General features: G+C 40.4%; 1 protein-coding gene across 10 annotated transcripts in view; it reads right to left on the bottom strand.

Annotated features, from left to right (window-relative positions):
- The window catches only part of TACC2 (transforming acidic coiled-coil containing protein 2), a 144,814-nt gene that overhangs the window by 78,666 nt on the left and 49,558 nt on the right, over positions 1 to 16,590 (bottom strand). For 2 of the 10 annotated variants that reach the window (XM_073354179.2, XM_073354180.2), the window contains exon 1: positions 7,821 to 8,268. The exons of the other annotated variants lie outside the window; for them this stretch is intronic. In XM_073354179.2, coding sequence (XP_073210280.1) covers positions 7,821 to 7,888 — 68 coding nt within the window. In that variant the 5' untranslated portion in view covers positions 7,889 to 8,268. Of the gene's footprint in view, positions 1 to 7,820; positions 8,269 to 16,590 lie in introns of those variants that run through there. 10 annotated transcript variants of the gene reach the window in all.

The following is a 16,590-nucleotide window of genomic DNA, read 5'->3' on the forward strand; positions in this document are numbered from 1 at the left end:
TATGCATCCGATGAAGTGAGCTGTAGCTCAAGACAGCTTATGCTCAAATAAATTGGTTAGTCTCTAAGGTGCCACAAGTACTCCTTTTCTTTTTTGTTTTGGTTACTTCATTCATCAGAACTTTCCCTTAAATCCTGCTAGGGACAGGCTCTCTGTAGCTCACAGATTAGCTCAACTACAGAGTTCAGAAGACAGCAGCAAAAAACCCATCTCTGCAAGTTGTGGAAATGGATCTATGACTTATTTAACCCTCTGGGAGAACCCCTGGCTATGGTAATACTGAAGATTCATGAAACAGCATTAGTCTGTAATGCAGAGAGAAACTGTTCCCTTGTCATTCTGGTGAAAACCTTATACTGGTTTGACTGTGGCTCCTTCCAGGGAGGGGGCGAAGGATTAAATTTGTCATTTGACAAATGCAGTACAGGAAAGAGGAGAAGTTCCTAATATCTCTTCACCAAGACAAATTCTTCCTTGCTTATCCTTGTGCAACCCCTCTGAACTCACTGAATGCATGGGAATTAGAGCAGGGCAGAGTTTGGCCCTCCAGGAACAGATTTTCACTAAACTTTATTCCTCCATGGCCAACATGAAGAAAACTGAATGAAAGACAACACTGCCAGCCCGTACAAGGGAGAAAAGGAGTGACACAGCCTCATCAACTAAAAAGACAACCATTGTACATGCTAATTATGTCAGAGAACAATTGCTCCCTTAGTTATTTTCCTTTTTGAAACAGAGGCTAGACTGCACACTTCAGGTGAAATGCTGGCTGATGGAAGCCAGTGGAAGATTTGACTTCCATGGAGCCATGACTTCACTCTTCATGTTACAGACCATATGCTGCTCCAATTCTCTCAATACAATGAAACAGCATCTCAATAAGCACTGAGAGAAAGTCCTGCCACATTAGGAGCCTTCTCAGCACAATGGTGTGCTGGTAAAAGTGGTAGGTGATTTAGGATGACACCTAATTGACTCGCGTCATACTTCTATCTCCCAAGAACATGGAGAGATAAGATACACATTTTTTGTTTCTTCCCTAGTCCCATCTGTATTATGAAGTGATGGCCCTGCACTTTGGAAGTTAAAATATGAGGCTCTCGGATTCTTTCCCTGAAAGATTAAAAAAAAAATCCATTCCCAGCAAACCTCTGAAGTCTCTTAAATTAAAGCAAGAAACAGATAGCAGGCTCAATAAATGTAACTTTATATACTGAAGCAGATGAAAATTCAAGCAGAGATTTCCTTTGAGCCTAATTATTTCTGCATTTCAAATAAAAGCTGATATATGTTTAACATGAGGAATAACGTCACAGTGTGCAGAAAAAAAATGCCCACAATCGGAGAAGTCTGCAAACCTGAATATTTATTTTAATTTCAGAACCTTCCCTCTTTTGAAGAAACTTGAAATGAAAAAGGCCTGGATTTTTTTCAAACTTGATTTTTCACTCCAAGGAAACTAAGGCCTTGATTCTGTAGCTTGCAAAGCTGGGAGGTGCTGAACAGCCTCAACTCCTCTGTTGGCTGGATAGATGGCAGCTGTATGGAACACTTAAGATGGATAAAGTTCTACTGCTAACATTGACTATAAAAATGGTGATGCTAAGTTCAACATTTAGTGACTCTAAATGATTTTCCAAATAAAAAGTGTTTAGTTTACAAATTAAAACTTCTGTCTGCCAGGGCCAAACTCTACCTGGGCTTCAAAAGCTTCCATCTTGCACATTATCCCCATCTATATAGCTCAGAGGTGGCCAACCCATGGCTCCAGAGAGCCATGCGGCTCTTCAGAAGTTAATATGTGGCTCCTTGTATAGGCACCAACTCCGGGGCTGCATCTACATGTGCCAACTTTCCAATGTGCCGGGTGTGTGTGTGTGTGCTCACTGCTCAACCCCTGGCTCTGCCACAGGCCCTGCCCCACTCCACCCCTTCCCACCTCCTCCCCTGACCCTGCCACACCCTTGCTCCTCCCCCTCCTCCCCAGAGCCTCCTGCATGCCACGAAACAGTTGATCGGGAGGTGTGGGGAGGGACGGGAAGGCGCTGATTGGCGGGGCTGCCAGTGGGTGGGAGGTGCTGGGAGCGGGTGGGGGGAGCATATGGGGGCTGCTGACGTATTACTGTGGCTCTTTGGCAATGTACGTTGGTAAATTCTGGCTCCTTCTCAGGCTTAGGTTGGCCACCCCTGATATAGGTTATGTAGGCCATACTAGGCCCTCTGTGGCCTCCGTGCAACCTCATACAATTCAAATATCTTTGCACAGGTTTGACCAATTGGAATGTAGTAAACAATTCTTTTGATGACACAAGAAATACAGAATCCAGCTAGTTTTCTCTTTGTTTTGTTAGCTCTGCAGAGCTACAAGGAGTATAAAGCAGTATTACTTATTTTGCCAATAAAAGCAGCCACTCTAAATACACATATATCTATTAAGTAGGATATACTACTTTTCCTCCCTCCCCTCATTTTTCACAAAAGCACTTAATGTTTCTTCAGGTAGGCAGAAGACCTCAAGGATTCCCTAGGCAAAATATAAAAACGCCTCACAGAGGCATCTAACATTGGGGGTAACAGCTTGCATAAGATTTAGTGACATCATTTCCATATTTTTATTAAACCAAATTGAGGCCTCAATTAAGCCCTGTGCAGCCTCAGTTGAAGAATTTGCCCCATTGACTTTGAGGGGAGGGACATTATATAGCTAATTCCTTGACACTTTTTTGTAACAAAATAAATAAGTTAGGGAATGCTATAAAGCCAATTAGTAAATGCAAAAACTCTGTATTGACATAAGATCTCAGAAAAAGGAAAGTTATGTATTTATGGATAGAGCTATTTTGAATGTACCATACAAGTATTACAAAAAATGAAAATATCCGCAGGCATTAATATTTCAAAACACACTGTTTGAAAACATGACTGATATAAATTTAACAAGCAAAAACTTCACCTGCAAATTACCAGTCGTTTTCATAAATTAAAAAAAAAAATTAATGGGTGAACTATTTAATTTTAAATAATGGCTACAATGTATGTATAGAAATGCCTTTTTATACAGATTTCTAATAGCAATACCAGTATACATTTTACAAATTGCCTATATGAATAGTTACAGAACAGGTATAACGATTCCAAAGGAGCCATTACGGTCCATATCACAAGCACAATGTAGGCAATTGTAAAAATACATTTTATGTGACACAGAACTGTATTACGTGCCTTGGAAACAAAGGATAAGTGCTCAAATTTTGGTCATGTCCCTGTATACCCCCTAAAAACTTTTGGCTAACTTTTCTGGTTTTCACAAAAAGAAAAGGAGTACTTGTGGCACCTTAGAGACTAACCAATTTATTTGAGCATGAGCTTTCGTGAGCTACAGCTCACTTCATCGGATGCATAGCACGGTATGCATCCGATGAAGTGAGCTGTAGCTCACGAAAGCTCATGCTCAAATAAATTGGTTAGTCTCTAAGGTGCCACAAGTACTCCTTTTCTTTTTGCGAATACAGACTAACACAGCTGTTACTCTGAAACCTGTTTTCTGGTTTTGAGTCTCTGCACACTTGACCAGACTGCTGTTAGTGATACATATGGGCATATAACAAAGCCCTCTGAAGTCAATAAAAACACTTCCATTGGACTTCACTGGATCAGGCCATTAAGAGTTCAGACCAGGGTTGCTAGGATAGAAGATGGGAAGTTTGATGGCAGAAATCACATGGCATTTCTCCTCTTTCCTTGACTAGATGAACCATTCTCATTAATTCATGCAGGTAACCCCCGAGTAGAGAGACCTCTTGGACTGAATGTATTCCCCTGCAGGATAGACAGAGTGGTCAACAAAGGCTGGATCAGAAATTAAACTTATGCTGCACTAGTGCTTACTACAACCATGCAGGATGGACAACCTATCAGTCTGGATCACTACCAATTTTGGTTAAATAGAAAACAAAAACCTTTAACACTATTAGTATAAACAAGTTTTATATAAAACAGCTGCACTTTTGCCAGAATCAGGTCATAAAAAATCCTTCCTCATACTATTAAAATTATTTTTCCCGAACAACTAAATTAGCTAGAGTAATTAATTTCCTTTAAACCTGTGAGAAGGCAAAGCTACAATTAAATTTAAATACATTTAAAGTATTTTTAAAGAAAAAAAATAAGAAAATAAAATGGTCAACGATGCCTGTGTTTATGTACACGCAAACATAAAACACCCAGTTAGCTAACTACAGCTCTTAACACAAATCCGACAGCCACTCATGTTTGAGCCTTTCTAGGCAACCAAGATACCAAAAAAAGACTACACACAATGGAAAGGAATACTGAACAACAACCTGCAGGGGCACCAAAGCTTTGGCCTAATACCAATGATCTGTAGCGTTGAGTTCCTTTTCTTGGGTTCTGATCCAGCTCCCACTGATGTCAATGGGAGTTTCACCACTGATTCAGTCAGAGTTGGCTCAACTCTCAGTCATTTTCTCCTTGGATTGGCAGGGGGTGAAAATTTCACAGAGACAGCTCTCGATGGGAGGAAGTAACATCATCAACCCTTTGGCTAATCAAGGAATTGGCTGATGGGCTCTGAATGAATCTTAACCAATCCCCTCTGGCTACAAGGATGGTGTCTATAATGAGCCTCTCAAAGCAAGATGTGTTTAGTGCAGGGGAAAATCTTGGAATTTGATAAGGAGCCAAGGATCAATGAGATAAAACATGGATAAATATTCACTACCAGTTCTACTTTGCTAATATTATGAAGAGTTAGAAATATTATTAAACACTAGAATATAAATAATGTAACAGTTGGCAGCTGAATATGATTTTTATCCTCAAAGATTCTCTTAGTGAGTCAGTCAAAGGTTAAGCAGGAAAAAAAATCTCACTGCCACACATTTTGTATGTGTGTATATAACACAAGTATTCACACACCCAAATACAGCATACAAATATTAACCTACACTCATTTCAATCAAGTCCATACCCATTATTGTGACTGAAACAAGCACTTGATTTTGCTATCCATCTGACCACCAGGGTGCATACTGCAGTTTGTACAGCACATGGCAGAGCTTACAGTATCAATAACCAGGTCTGAATTACACAGCTTTTATTATCATGCACTTCCCTTGGACTCTTTCCTTTTATCCCATTCAGAACTATGACCTTCCTTATTAAAAGTCAACTGTTTACTGCCAATGACGGCGCTACCAATAACCCCTGGCGAAAGCAAAGAAAACTGATAAAAATGAAGGGTAGACATTCTATTATTTTTCAATTTGATTAAAGATTAATTTGATTAAACCTTCAGGAGCCAAATTAATAGAGGTTCACGTAAGCCAGTGAGTACAATATGTGGGAAGACAAATTTTTAAAAAGCCTAGCGTCCCCTCTGACAAGTGCAAGTTGTGCTTTCAACTGATTGTTTGTCCATGTAGTACATCAAAATCTGTCCAAAAATCTATGCTTGTTAAGCAACCTGTCTTTAAGAGATTTTTCCCAAGTATACCAGAATCTAGTTCTCCTCTTATGCTGATTTTTTTTTTAAATCAGCGTAACTCCATTGACTTCAGTAGTGACTCCTGATTTACAGAGTTGTAATCTAGAGGAGAATAGAGCACAGAAAGTACAATTCTTATGGCCAACTCCATTAAGAACCAATCCTTGTTGGATCACAGAAGGGTTGCTTAAGATCCAGTGAAACTTACCAGATAGCTTACCACCTGATTTACCTGTGTAAGTCAGATATTTAGCTACCCAAACTGCCAGTATTGGCATCCACAATTTGTTTGCAGGTGCAAAGTTATATGGGTGCAATTTTGCAGAAGCAAAATGCACCCACAAAAAGAGAGGCAGATAGGAAGCCGAGCAGCAAATGCAATTCATATATAGATATGCTCAACTTCATACCATAGCAGGTCTCCACAAGACATAGCAGTTAGACGCACATTTTGTCAATATAGGCCCACACATATTCATGGAGAAAGAGAGGGGTCCCCATGCTTTAATAGCTTATTTTTCATAGCAGGCAGTTTGGATTTTTTAGGAAATACTGTATTTTCTTAATTCAATATTATTTATTATTCATGTGCTACAAGACCATCAACATCTTTCACTAACTATTCCCAAATACATCACCAGTTTTCTACTGACTTATGAACAGAAGGTTACGTCAGTGGTTCATACTAGGCACAAAGAGGTTAAATTGAAACTCTATAGCAATTCTTTTAAAGATAAAGGATCTAGAATATTATTTCTGTACACAAACATTGCTGAAAGATGTGACAGTGCATTTGATTTTCACTGTCCATAAGACAAGAACTAGTACTGTTTCATCAATGTGTTTTCAAGGCTGTGATGTAACGAATTCTTAAAAGGCTGTGAAAATTATAAATGAAACAATGCACTATGCATATTGCCTGACAACATGAGTCAATGTTAAAAAAATAGATACAGTTCTGTGTGTAGATGAAAACATAAATTTAAACAGGTTTTAAAGATAAAGAAGCATCACTTCATTCCAATTAAAACAGATGTTTAACGTGAGAATATTAGCATTACATAAAACAGGACTATATGGAAAATATCTGCACCGGTATATCGGAGCTAAGAACAAAGGCTGCCGAAACCCATTTAGGCCAGTATCTTATGAATGTAATAACATCATATCAAGCAAAGCTCTCTGCAGGGTACACTGGAATCTTACAATAGGAGCTGTATGGCCTTATGATCAGGCCAGTTAAAAGCCGGTTACTGTACTATTACTCTCCATTGACTCTGAAGACATTCTTATAAGAAACACACACAAAATGTTTAAGCACTCTGAGAATGTAAGATTTATATTAGGAAAAAGATGTTGCATTGAAAAAAGTAAATAAAAATGAGCTAAATTAGGTCAGTTTTAGACACCTGTCTTTGTAATGACATACATACATTGTGGTGAGCTTAAGGTATCTTACTGAGGCTAAACTAAATTTTGAACACGTTAATTAAATATGGTCTGTATGACTGAAACAATAAAAGACATGGCAGATCTAATAAAAATCCATTGGAGGATAAAGGCTACTTCCTTATACATTAGCTCGGTGGTTTACAGGAAAAAACAAAAAACACACACAGATTGCTGGCTAGTGAACTGATAAATCCACAAACAATAAATGATCAATTCCAGTTTACAAATGGTAAATGACTTTGTTGTTAGTGTATCTGATATACTCTTCTGAAAACAAAATTGTACAGTGTTCTAAATGAGCAGTAATTGTTTGCAAAAGGGAAAAGCGAACAAGTCTATCGTTCATGATTGCCCTTCAATGAGAAGGGATCTAAGGACACCTTGTTATTATGATTCATCACAGGAAATAACGTTAAGACGACATAGGTTGATGTTGATAAGGGTGATGTGAGTTGAAAAAATACAAAAAAACCCCCATCTGTATGGAAAGGAAAGAAGCCCTGGAAAACTGTGAAATGCAGCTAAACACTGTACATTTTAAACAGAAACATGGAGGTGATTTTCGCTGGAAATTGTCATTGTGTTTGATTGATTATGCATCCACACCATATAAAAGACAAACATAAGGTATACAGCTATGACCTGACATAAATGAATCGAGACAGTGAGTCAACCCAGAATGCCTATGTGCTATGAAAGTATTAAAGAAATAGCAATGGTCAAAACATAGCAAAACTTTAATTGTATCTTCAATTAATATTAACAAAGGCCTCTCAGTATATACCATGCATGTAAAGTGCAGAAAGGTGGAAGGCCTGGCAATACAAAAAAGAAGGGAGCAAAGGTATTCTACACTTACATTGCCTCTGAAGGTTCCCGATTCAGGCTACTTATCTGTGCCTGCTGCAGAGACTGCGAACCTCCCATCCTCAGCGTGCCTTGAGCTGAAGCTAGCTGCAAGCAAGGCCAGCTTCCTTGTTAATTCCCGCAGCAAAAAGCCCTGAGAGGTCTGACTGGAGTGGCGGCAATACTGCAGTGCAGATGGAAACAGCTGCTTGCATCAGTGGCAGCAAGAGCAGAGGCACTTCAGCAGCAGCTTCTCTTCTCTGAACTGTTGCCAGGGGTTTATTTTTTTTTTCCTGTCCAGATGAATATTATTTAAAAAATATAATAAAATCCCAGCCAGTGTGTCAGGCACTGAGGTTACCAACCCTTAGTCATCAATGGTCCTCTCAGCTACAATGAAGCACCTCTATTAACAGAGCCACTGGCTATTGAGAAGGACTTTAAAAAAATGAAGACCCTCCTCTTAAGCACACATTGTCAGCTACTGTGGCTCCCCAAGGACCTACAGGCAGGACCATTATATTGTGTTGACTCAGCTGATTTGAAATGCAAATGGATTTTGTACTAATCCTGCGCCTGCATTTCCTTCTAATAGTAAGCACATTGTATCGTCCACAGTGATTACAACAGAGAGAATTACTGTATATTTGTATTATTATTATTAAAACAAAAGAGCTCATCCCTCTGGCAAAAATGGAATCTTCCATCAGGGAACTAGGGAGAATGCCACGAAGAGCCAAGGTAAACAAGGCAATGTGTGAGCAAACCGGGGAGCAGTTCGATCCAAAGATATTGTTACAGTTAACCGTTTTGCTTCTCTGTGTGTGTGTGAATCTTCTTGTCAAATGATAAGAACCTTGGGAGTGATGCTGTTCAGAGGCTGTGAGAGCTAGGGATACTTTAGATAAAAAACAGCATTTCAAAATCAATGGAGAAGTTTGTCTTTCTGTTACTGCAAAGGTTCCAGTGTTTCAGGAATATCTTCTGTAAATTGCAGCTGCTGGAAGGCCTAGGCACTACCCACTCTCTTCGCATTTCCATATTTGGCAAACACATGGAGGCTCCATAAAAAAATTACACTTCATATTTCCCAGAGATCAAAATGTCAGCAGCAGTACTATCTACATTCAGGATCACTCTGCTAACTCCAGTGACTCTCATGCTTTGAAGCTACATAGTTAACTTCAGTTAACTGGAAGAAAGTCAAGAGATTAGACATTAAAATAGAAATATTAAATCATTCTAACTGTAGAGCGTGTAGCCGTGTATTTCTTACAGATGTGAATAAAGACGCCCCCACCTCTCCATGTACACACAGCTGAATAGCTTGTGTGTTGTATTTTCTGCTTTCAAAAAGTGGAGTCCTTTAAGGCTTGTCTACCCTACAAAATAACCCAGGGCTGACAAGTGCTGAATGTAGTTTAGCCACAAGCATAGACAAGGACAAAGCATATTCCACACCATTTCATTAACTGTGGTTAAATTGATCCTGACTAGGGACTTTGGACACTACCACCATGAGAATAATTAATAAAAGTTGGCAATTATTTATTATAACACTTTTCATCTTCATAAAGATTGCTTAATTCATCTTCACAACACTGTCAGCAAAACATATCTGAGATTCACTTCATTTTACAGATGGAAAAAGCCTGGGACACCAAAGTTTGTTTCCAAATTGCCAAAACGGCCTCTAATTTTTTGGGCAAGTTAGACACCAGAAATTAAGAAGCCACTTTTCAAAATTTGACCCTAATTTACTGGCCCAAAGAGACAGAGGTCATATCAATATCAAAGCCAGGATTTTTTTTAGGAATTCTTGGCTTCCAGTCCAGTGCCCAGACCACTGAACCATTTAGGATACCATAAACCAGGAGTGGCCAAACGTACTGACCCTCCGAGCCACATACCATAATCTTCAGAAGTTTGAGAGCCGCAAGACACGCACAACCTGCCCTGCAGGGCGGCACATGCCGGGGTGCAGGGCTTCTGTCACAATGCCCTCCCCCTCCCCCCTGCCCCGACTAAAGCCTTTAGACCACCCTTTCTGCAGGGCAGAAGCCCCTAGTCCCACCACCCTGATGCCGCAGGGCAGAAGCCCTGAGCTCCCCTTTGCCCAATCTTGTAGGCAGAGACTGGGAGGGGAAGTGTGGAGGGGGTGCTCCAGGAGCCACACTTTAACTGTAAAAGAGCCGCAGGTGGATCCTGAACCACAGTTTGGCCACACCTGCCATAAACAGTTACAACTCTGTAAAACAGATAATAAAACCAGTAAAGTGTTACTATTTTGTTAATTGTTTTACATTTTTGCATGCTCAGCATGTTAGGCACAAAAACTGAGTTCCATTCATGCCTGGTATAACTGCACTAAATTCAATGGAAGTATACCAGGCTAAGTGTAGACTACTGTGTTTATATAAGCTGAAAGATTGTATGAAAATCCTTGTGAAAGTCAATGCAGCCTAATAAAAACATGACTCAGTTGTACTAATATTTAACAGCAATGTCGCATATACAGCTATCAAATCAGGGGCGTTACTAACAATATAAAATGTGGAGTTTCAAGAGGGCATTGAAAATAATTTACTTTAGCAATAAATGTGAAAATATTAACATGACTCTAGTGTCTATCTAACACAGGAAGCAGTAACAGCCAGGAAGCTAGAATTGTGCTGCTGTTTTGGGGAAATTCCATTATGTTGAGGCTGTCACTCAATGTCAGTATTATGTGCTATTTTAATACTGAGTTACTGGTTAACGCTTATTTCAGTGTCATACGAACTTCCCACTGTGTTTATTTTTTATAGATGAGAGGAAGGCAGACAAGAGTTTATCGTACTTACTTTTAGAAAAATCCAACTGGGAAAAAAAGCAACAGGGTTATCAGTTATGCTCTGTGAAGCAAAAGGGATAAGAGAAGTATGTGTTCTATTAAGAGTAACACTAACAGTACTTGCTAATGAACAACAGAAAACTAGTGAAATGGGCATTTGAGACATGTTTTCTGGTTATATCAAGTTTCAGGTGCATCATCATCATCATATAGTATCTTGCTATGTTTAAGTTTTTCAAATGTTACAAAAGCACAACAGAATTAAAAAAATGTGTGGGGTCAAATACTGCACTATGCAACCCAGGGCAGGAAGTGATTGCAGGGTCAAGAGAACAGAATATTTATCCCACCCCAAACACGCCTACATAACAGCAGGACAAAATTCCCCATTAGCACCCATGAGAGCTGGCTAACACACTCATCACAGAGGCTCAGGAGCTGCAAACTTTGATGAATGCCATACTCTGACCTATCTGCACATATGCTATGCTTGGCACAAAACTTTAGTGGGGTTGCACTCTGCTTCTTTCAGGAGCAGCAGTAAGGTGCATTGCAGAACACAACCTGCCCCAAGCCACTCTGTCTGCACCAACACCATGGCTATGAGACCACCATGAAGACAGTTCCCCTTCCCCAACACTGTTCCTACTTATAGGCAGTATGGGATTTTTCCCTTAGCTCCAAGAAATAATTTTTTTCTAACCAATTTGGATACAGCCGTAAAAACGGGAATATAGAGTAAAAGTAGGGAGATGAGTGCACCACTGGAATGCTGTGGCCAGTTCTGAAGTCCATACTGTAAAAAGGAAGCTGAAAAACTGGAGAGCGTTTAGAGAATAGCTATAAGAACAGATGTCAAGTCCAGAACACAAGCTTTGCAATGTGAGTTAAGAAGCACAAGCTGTATGTTATCAAAGAGAAGGTTAAAAGGTGATTTCATCGTGGTCTTTTAGGCACTTGTGCAAGGAGAATTTATCTGACCTTTCATCTAATAGATGAAATCATGACAAGATCCAGTGGTGATAACTAAAATCAGAAAAAAATATATAAGCTTTTTTCCTTCTTTGGAAGGTGAACACTATACTCGTGAAAGATTGATACACCTGGAAATGGAAGTCTGTGTCCACAAAATAGGTACACTACAAGCAGCAGCAATGCAAGGTTTGTCCATATAGCCTCCCCAATGATCTACCAGGAACACGTCCATGGGAGAATGAGGAACTCAGCCTTCCTGCCTATTTACTCACTGGCCTCAGCCCATCTGCAGGTACTGCCAACAGAAAAGACAATTAGTGCTGGGTGTGATGGGGTGCCACTGGGGTGCCACCTGGAATTGGGGTTCCACTGAGCCCTCTAACCCACCAGCCTGGGCTCCCTCTCACACTGTGTTGCTGTGACAAGCTGCAAAGCCCTCCAAGCTTGCACTTTCACCAGCATTCACACAGGTAGGGGACACAGTACCCAGTTGCAGTTACATGGAGGCTCTCTAACTACCAGCCTCCCAGGCTAGGACCCCAGAGCAGTACCATCCTGCCCTGGTCAAATCTGGCCAGTATGTGGGTTTAATACCCAGTCCGCCTCTCCCTCAATGTGAAGAGGACCATGCACACTTGTGGTAGCTGAGATTTTCCCCAGGCATCTTAGTCAAATGCACACTGGTTTGGATTAAAACACAAAATAAGTTTATTAACTGCAAAAGGATAGATGTTAAGTGATTATAAGGAATAGCAAACAGATCACATTACCTGGTAAATACACAAAACCGCAAACTGAGCTTAACAACATACTAGATAAGTAGGATATGAATTAGCAAATTCTCACCCTCAGTGATAAACAGGCTGGCAGATTCTTAAGGCACACGCTGCCTTTGCTTTGCAGCTTGGGTTTCCCAAGTTTTCATACACAGGCTAGAAATCCCTTCAGCCTGGGACCATCACTTCCCCCAGTTCAGTCTGTGTTCCTCAGGAGTTTCCAAGTTTTTTAGGGAGAATAAGGTACCATCATGATGTCATTTCCCCCTTTTATATCTTTTTCCAAGTTGCTGGAAAGCTCTTTTGCTGTGACCTGGGTCAAACAGTTCCCATTGTGTAGTGCTATCTCTGAGAGGTTTCTATTGTACACAGTTCCTGGGGTAATCCTTGTGCTTGGGTGCATTTCCTCAATGAGCCATTAACATTGTTAAGTCTTTTTACTGTTGTACCTGAAAGGCTGCTTGTGGGTGTTTTCTACCTCACAACATGTTTCAGTAACACAAACATAGCCAAACTTCACATACGATAGATATTAATGTCTAGCAGATCAAGACTTTTAGAGTGATACCTCACAAGGCATACTTTGTGCAAAACATATCCTAATTATAGGACAGTGGTGAATAAGGGGATGCCAGGGCGTCACACTGGGTTTTAATGATACAGGGACTAGACTGAGACCACAACTGATTTTGCAAGAACTTGACTGTAACCTCAGATACACAGACATGCCTCATGATGTCCTTTATAAAACATGGTCACACAGAAGTGATGGTTTCCAGGCACATAGTGGCACCGTAGTTCAAAGTCATTCAAAGACTCTAAAGTTACAAGGGACCATCATGACCATCTAGTCTGACCTCCTGCACATTGCAGGCCACAGAACCTCGGCCATCAACTCCTGCAACAGACCCCTAGCCTCTGGCTGAGTTACTGAGGTCCTCAAATCATGATTTAAAGACTTTGGTTACGAAGAATCCGCCATATACACTAGTTTAAACCTGCAAGTAACTGTGCCCCATGCTGCAGAGGAAGGCGAAAAAACCCCAGGGTCTCTGCCAATCTTTCTCTGGAAAATTCCTTCCCAATCCCAAATATGGCAATCAGTTGGATCCTGAGCATGTGGGCAAGATGCACCGGACAGGCATCTGGGAAAGAATTCTTTGCAGTAGCTCTCCCCATCTGGTGTCCCATCACCAGCCGTAGCAGTCACAAGTCAGCTATATGTCATTGTAGGCAGTCGCATCATACAATTGCCTCTATAAACTAATCAAGCTCAGTCTTGAAGCCAGTTAAGTTTTTTGCCCCCCACTGCTCCCTTGGAAGGCTGTTCCAGAACTTCACTCCTCTGATGGTTAGAAACCTTCGTCTAATTTCAAGCCTAAACTTGTTGATGGCCATTTATATCCATTTGTTATTGTGTCCACATTGGCACTTAACTTATATAACTCCCCTCCCTTCCTGGTATTTATCGCTCTGATGTATTTATAAAGAGCAATCATATCGCCCCTCAGCCTTCTTTTGGCTAGGCTAAACAAGCCAAGGTCTTTGAGTCTCCTCTCATAAAGTAAGTTTTGCATTATTCTGATAATCCTAGTAGCCCTTCTCTGCACCTGTTCCAGTTTTAATTCATCTTTCTTATTCATGAGAGACCAGACTTGCACACAATATTCCAGATGAGTTCTCGCCAATGCCTTGTGTAACCGTACTAACACTTCCCTATCTTTACTGGAAATAACTTGCCTGATGCATCCTAGGACTGTATTAGCTTTTTTACAACCACATCACATTGGCAGCTCATAGTCATCCTGTGATCAAGCAATACACCCAGGTCTTTCTCTGTCACTTCCAACTGATAAGTTCCAAGCTAATAGCAAAAATTCTTGTTGTTAGTCCCTAAGTACATGACCCTGCACTTCACACTATTAAATTTCATCCTATTTCTAGTACTCCAGTTTTCAAGGTCCTCCTGATCTTCTTGTATGATATTCTGGTCCTTATCCGCATTGGCAATTCCTTCCAACTTTGTGTCATCCACAAATTTGATTAGCACACTCCCACTTTTTGTGCTAACATCATTAACAAAAATGTTAAATAAGTTTGGCCCCAGGAATGATCCCTGAGGAACTCCACTAGTAACCTCCCTCCAGCCTGACCTGTTGCAGTCTCCCCTTTAGCCAATTTCTTATCCACCTTTCAGTTCTCTCACTAATCCACATCTTCTCCAATTTAATTAATAATTTCCCATGTGGAACTGTACCAAATGCCGTACTGAAATCCACATAAATTAGATCTACTGCATTTCCTTTGTGTAAAAAATCAATTATCTTCTCCAAGAAGGGGATCAGGTTGTTCTGGCATGGTCCACCTTTTGCAAAACCATGTTGTATTTTATCCCAATTACTGTTAACCTCTATGTCCTTAACTACTTTCTTTTTTTAAAGTTTGCTCTAAGACCTTCCATACAATTGAAGACACAACTAACAGGCTCGTAGTTTCCTGGAACACATTTTTTCCTTTTCTTAAAAATGGGAACTATATTAGCAATTCTCCTGTCATAGGGTACAGCCCCGGAGTATACAGATTCATTAAAATCCTTGCTATTGGGCTTGCAATTTCATGTGCCAGTTCCTTTAATATTCTTGGATGGAGATGATCCAGGTCCCGCAGTTTAGTCCCATTAAGCTGTTTGAGTGTGACTTTCACCTCAGATGTGGTCATTTCTACTTCCATATCCTCATTCCCATTAGCGACCCTGCCACTACCCCATTAGCTTTTCATTACCTTTATTACAAAATGAGGCAAAGTATTTGTTTAGGTGTTGGGCCATGCCTAGATTATCTTTAATCTCCACCCCAACCTCATTGTATAGCGGGGCCACTTCTTTCCTTGTTTTCTTTTTATTTATATAGCTATTGAACCTTTTACTATTGGTTTTAATATCCTTTGAGGGATATCCTTTTCAGCCATCTCTGTTTGGCTTTTGCCAGTTCCCACTTTATCCATACACTTTCTAACTTCCAAAAGGTAGCTTTCCTTGCTCTTCCACCCCATCTTCCATTCCCGGGAACTCAACTGTGTTGTCACAAAGGAAAAATGTTGGGATACCAACACTGGGGAAGAACATTTACGGTATCAACCTGCCAATGACGGCGCTACCAATAACCCCTGGCGAAAGCAAAGAAAACTGATCAAAATGAAGGGTAGACATTCTATTATTTTTCAATTTGATTAAAGATTAATTTGATTAAACCTTCAGGAGCCAAATTAATAGAGGTTCACGTAAGCCAGTGAGTACAATATGTGGGAAGACAAATTTTTAAAAAGCCTAGCGTCCCCTCTGACAAGTGCAAGTTGTGCTTTCAACTGATTGTTTGTCCATGTAGTACATACAAACCTGCCCCAAAATCTATGCTTGTTAAGCAACCTGTCTTTAAGCAGATACATTTTGGCCCTAAATTAGTGACAAAAATCGAAATTTTCAAACCTGTGTGTCTGTTGTTAATCACTTAAATCCATATTTAGGCACCTACATGTGTGACCTGATTCAGCAGTGGTTGGACCCACAAACCTGATCAAAGTGACTGGGTGCCCAGCACGTGGGACACTGATTAAGGTGCCTATGCACATTGATTTAGGTGCCTAGCTTCAGGCACCCAATTTGAATATTTTGTCTTCAAGAAGCAACTCTGGACAAGGCTGAGAATGGCGAACATTCCAATGACAAACATTTATTCCTAATGTTGAGGCTTTGGAATGCTGCTGTTTGTCTTAAGAAAATGTGCCAATAAACAGAGGACAGACTGTTTTTATACTGAATCCAAGTATGCGAAGTGCATTTGTATGGTATCAGTGCTGAATTCTAACAATTGGATGGCATACTGGGAAAGGAACTGTGTCAACACCACTAGTGAGGGTCTAACAGGACTACAGTAGATAAAATCCCAATTATGCACCGTTTAAACAGAGTTACAGGGCAAACCAGTGACAGGGAAGGCTAGCCATACCCCTGAGAAATGGTCAGCACTTAGTATTTACATCTCAGGAAATATAGCATTTTAGGAGCTATGTCAACACTCCGTGACAGCTAGGGCCCCAAAGAAGTGGTCAAAATACTGTTACCCTTCCCTCTGCTCTTACAGACTCTCCCCATCCAGCTTCCTTCAGCCACCTACAAAGAACCACCTCCACAGCTTGCTCCG

The sequence above is a fragment of the Lepidochelys kempii genome, chromosome 7, assembly GCF_965140285.1.
Source record: "Lepidochelys kempii isolate rLepKem1 chromosome 7, rLepKem1.hap1, whole genome shotgun sequence".
NCBI lineage: Eukaryota > Metazoa > Chordata > Testudines > Cheloniidae > Lepidochelys > Lepidochelys kempii.